The sequence below is a fragment of the Cryptotermes secundus genome, unplaced genomic scaffold (assembly GCF_002891405.2).
Source record: "Cryptotermes secundus unplaced genomic scaffold, Csec_1.0 scaffold289, whole genome shotgun sequence".
Classification (NCBI taxonomy): domain Eukaryota; kingdom Metazoa; phylum Arthropoda; class Insecta; order Blattodea; family Kalotermitidae; genus Cryptotermes; species Cryptotermes secundus.
In genome coordinates, this window is record NW_019722431.1 from 1529484 (window position 1) to 1534537 (window position 5054).

Consider the following 5054-nt stretch of genomic DNA (forward strand, 5'->3'; position numbering starts at 1 on the left):
TCTGGGTAATTTTAACTATTTGTAATTATTTTAATTAACTGGAACGTGGCTATCTTGGACAAAGTGAAGTTTTGTGTGTTGGTGATTTCTTTTTCTACTATAAATGCCTCTGATGATGGCTCCGTGGTGAGCCGAAACATGTAAGGCAGGTGGTGACGAGGTGGAAAACTTAAAAAAGTGTCACATTTGACGGAAGGAACCTGATTGTTAATTTGTTAGTGTGACGGACCAGAATGAAAGACCTTAATCTCCAGGTCACATAGTCACGCAAGACCCACCACCTCGATAAAGTGGAGATACCTTTGGGGGGTACCGTTCCACTATCGTTCATTAAATTGTACGAGTAATACTTTCAAGGTGGTGAGACGAAGACACAAGGGAATGAAAGACACTGTGCCGCAGCAGTTAAGCAGAACATGACAAATGGGAAAGGATTGTGTGTAGGTGTGGAGGGGGGCGCTGTCAGTGGTAAGGCTGTATAACGTCGAAGGTTGGTAGATTGATTGATGAATGATGGATTAGGAAAGAAATAATCATGATTTAATCGAGTTACCGACCCAGCATTTTACTGGAGGAACCGATGAAAGCCACGAGAATCCTCAGAAGCCCCTTGTCCCAGCCGAGACTTGAACCGAGCACTACCCAGATACGAGGCTAAGGCGTGTTGTTACGTCAGCCCACTTGGAATGGGAATAAGGAGGAAGTAGGGATATTGTGTATGTTGGCCGTATGGAAGGCTCTGTTGCATTCAGTAGTTCGGCCGTACTTGAATGCATTTCGAAAAAGAATCGACAAAGCCTCGCTTAGTTTCATGTTCGTTTAATCCGCATATATGAACGTCCGGATAATACTTGACCGAGTAGTTACTATAGGATTCTGACGATGGTGTATAACACACAGAGATATTGGGTTTTCGGACTTATCCATCGTCCTGGTTTTAAGATAACTAAGAAAAACACGACGTTTCGGAAACTGGATCTGTTTCCGTCCTCAGGTGAAGGAAAACACCTATTCTGTTGGGTGGACCAGTGATTGAGGCTAGCTCTTTCTAAGGGACCCAGCAGAATAGGTGTTTTCCCTCACCTGAGGATGGAAACAGATCGTTTCCGAAACGTGTTTTTCTTAGTTATCTTAAATCCAGGACGATGGATAAAGTCCGAAAACCCGAATACTTGACCGATTTAGATTAAACTTGATGTAGTAGAAATTGTACCCCTCGTTATTTTGATTTACATTTAATTTTTGTCCATTTTAAGACCGCCTCTGTGGTCTAGTGGTCAGAGTCCCTGGCCACACATCCAGAGGTCCCTGGTTCGATTCCCGGCACTACCAGATTTTCTGAGAAGTAGTGGGTCCACTCAGCCTCGTGAGGATAATTGAAGAGCTACTTGAATGGAAAAGTAGCGGCTCCGGTCTAGGAAATCGAAATTAACGGCCGTGGGGATTCGTTGCGCTGACCACGAGACACCCTCCATCCGCTAAAGTTGGCACCAACTTCGCCGACAAGCGGCGGTGGCTTGGTCGGTATAGTTCGCTTGCGGACTACAGGCCATGTTTCTTTTTGTCCATTTTAAGGAACCTCTTTATGCAAGGCCGTGAACGAATCTTTACTTATGGTCTCCTGATTGTATTTTGAAGCAACTGATATGCGTGATTTATGTTTTGTAAGTTTTGTTCGCCTTTAATGGAGGAAGGCAGAAGGAAAATCGGTTATAATCCCGAAAGATAACGTTCTGCAGTTAATTTTACGAGAAGAGTTCTGTCATTCAGTTGCTGACGTCACTGTTGTCGCATTTACGACTATGCCAATACTACAAAATTAGTACAATAATCAAATAAAATCTATAGGTGGTTAAAGTGCAAAAACGGCCATCCTAATATAGAGTAAACCATCAGTCAAAGCTGGGGATACGCCCCTCGAAAGGTGCACGTTCGGTGAATCCGCGTTGAATACACTTAAGAACGATGCTTGTTAAGCTGAACGTTTACACTGTTGCGTGTGACGGACCAGACATTTGGTTACACAAAAGCGTACGCAAAAGCTAAAATATCTCTACATTTTTAACAGTTGTATTATTTTTCATATGCTACTACAGCGCGTTTGACATGCTTAGTACGATCGAGTTTTTCGTCATTCAGCAAATAAAGAGTTCGCTTTTATTGTCACGCGTGTAATCGAATTGGCAGACGAGGAGAGTTCCTGTATATACTTTGATCATCACTGAGCATAGTCCAACTGAAACAATATCTAAGGTGAAGAATTCTATCATTTGGGACATAATGACGTGTAGCCTGTTTGAAAGTCAGCTGACGTTTCGGAGGAACATGTTGCCTCTTATCTTCAGGGATGAAGAATAAGGCACAGAAGAAACCAGCGTGAAGCACGTAGCAGGCAGAGCTCTGCTCTGGTGCCAAGGTGACGAGTTTATGAAGCTGTACATCTGTTCCCATATTTATTAAGGAGGGATCAGTGGCGTGCCGTGCATGGAAGCATTGCGTCCGTAGTTAAGAAACGAAAAGAAAAGAAGTCATATATAAATAATTCAATTTGAATCATAAGGATTTGAATATTGTCATTTAGCGCGTGTTCCTGCTCAAGGTCACATGTCTCCTCCTTCCTTACCCTGCTTGGTGGGAAGGACCAAGTTTCCTTCATTAATCTGCGTACGAATTCGTCCCATCCTAAGTGGGCAACGGAAGCAAATTTCGGTTTGCTGGCTAGACCAGCTAAGGAATGTGTTCTTTCGATGGCTATGTGAAAATTAACTGTTTATGTGTGATTTCAGTCTTGTTGGGTGTTATAGGTAAAATTAAGTTTTATTAAAATATTGTAAGTGTATATTTATATGGTGTAAGATTGTATTTGTGATCGTATTTTGACGCATCAGAAAGAAGCTATCTGCGTTTAAGGGAAGCAAGCCTGATATTGCGGTAAGATGGGCAGGGGCGTGAATAGACTACACGCACAGGCAACAGCTGAAATGAATGCTGACAGACAACGTGACTGTGACTGTGCAATCGAAAGCTTTTTAAAATGGGGGTTTTAATAGCAGGGACTTCTCTGAAAAGAAAATAATTATAGAAAGAGGTCGACCGACATGAGGGGTGCCAGAACTTAAAGCACAAACCGAATTATGTGTGAGGAAATTTAATTTGGAACAGTATTCTAAAACAGAGTGGTTGCCGTACTATAGTAAAATTGTTTTGTTGGCCATGCCTATTGTTTCTCAAGGAAAAAATGTATGAAACAAGACTGGGTTTGGTGATATCAACAACCTTTATATAGCATTGAAACGACGTGAGATCTTTCAGACTCGCATTATTTCAACAGTGCAACTTGTTACTTTCGGGAAATCTCGAATTGACTGTCAACTTGACAATCAACAGCGCCTGATGATACTACATAGAGAAATAATGAAACGCTTGACTGATGTCATCTGCCATTTAGGAAAGCGGCAACTTGGCCTCCGTGGTCATGACGAAAGCGTGGATTCTATAGACCGAGGTAATTATGTGGAATTAGTTCACTTGTTGAGGAAATGTGATCATAAACTCAACGTTCATCTTGAGAACAGTACAGTATTTCCAGGTTTGTCGAACAGAATACAAAACGACCTTATTGACTCAATCAGTGACGTAAATTTTGGTGAATTGATTGCTATCATTTCGTTTATTAGATACCATTGCTTCCCTTACCAAAAATAGTACCGCACGCCACTGGTTAAGCGCATAGATTAGTGAGAGCGGTATAAATATTTGTAGTTGCGAGTTGTAAGTGTTCAGTAACTCAAATTATCAATCCAAACCCCGTGCCTAGTCATTAACACGTGGAAATATTTAAAGTATGACGACCATATTGGAAAGTCCGAAAAAAAGACATTTTACTTGAAAATTTCAGTAGGATCTTTTCTTAAATAGCAATATTAAGACTAAGAATCTGGAATGTAACTATGAATATTTTCCCAAGAATAATTCTGTATTAATTGACAGTACTTAATTCAAGAGTGTTTCTGTGTTATCTCAAAACAAATTGTGTGCATTTTGACAGTATATAAACAGTTCAACACTTCACTGATCAGGTACCGCAGCGCTTTACAGTATCGACACGAACAGAGAGCAGGTATGAGACAGCACCACATAGCACGGCACGAAACATTGTAATCAGCGCCAATGCAATAACCACAACATACAACAGTATATTGCATCATAATATCAGTTTTAACTATATGGGGGATTTATATCACAGATATTTTAACCCTTTCGTTTTATACAATATGAGATTTTTCAGCTTTTATTTTAAAAAACTTAATCCCACTGCTGGTGGTGAGACTGAAATATGTCGGGCTTTTAGGAGAACACAATTAACGGTAGAAAACAAAACAAAAACAAATTCCGTGGATTTATTCCGTAAGCGAACTATACCGACCCAGCGACCGCCGCTTGTCGGCGAATTTAATGCCAATTTTAGCAGATAGATGGTGTCGCGTGTTCAGCGCAACGAATCTCCACGGCCGTTATTCTCTCTTTTCTAGACCGGAGCCGCTATTTCCTTGAAATAGCTCCTCAATTATCCTCACGAGGCTGAGTTGACCTCGTTCCAGGCCCACTATTGCTCAAAATATCTGGTAGCGCCAGGAATCGTACACGGACCTCTGGATCTCTAGCCAGGAACTCAGAACACTAGACCACAGATGCGGTCTAGTTAACGGTAGAAATAAATTATGCATTGTAGCTTACCAACTTTGTCTCATACCAGTCAATCATTATCTGAGAAGTGCATGGCAGTAGCCGTCTTGTATATTTTAAGTTACAGTAGAACTTGGTTATAACGTCATCAAAGGGACCTAAAAATAGTGTCGTTATAAATGAATGTCGTTGTAACCGAAATGGGCACTTCCACAGTAGCCTTGTGTTAGTCACGTAAAAATCTACCAAAAACCGAGTTAAAATGTTGCATTTTTTAGTGAAATATGTAGTTAAGTACAGACTAACGTAACATTAACGTGGAATTGCCCAAATGTGTAATATCAAAGACATATTACAGCGCTTTTCAC

General features: G+C 40.9%; 1 protein-coding gene across 1 annotated transcript in view; it reads left to right on the forward strand.

Moving 5' to 3' along the window:
• LOC111861396 (4-hydroxybutyrate coenzyme A transferase) overlaps positions 1-5054 on the forward strand; it is a 45158-nt gene that overhangs the window by 24657 nt on the left and 15447 nt on the right. Inside the window, exon 3 of the mRNA XM_023845927.2 lies at positions 4080-4120. Coding sequence (XP_023701695.1) covers positions 4080-4120 — 41 coding nt within the window. The remainder of the gene's footprint in view (positions 1-4079; positions 4121-5054) is intronic.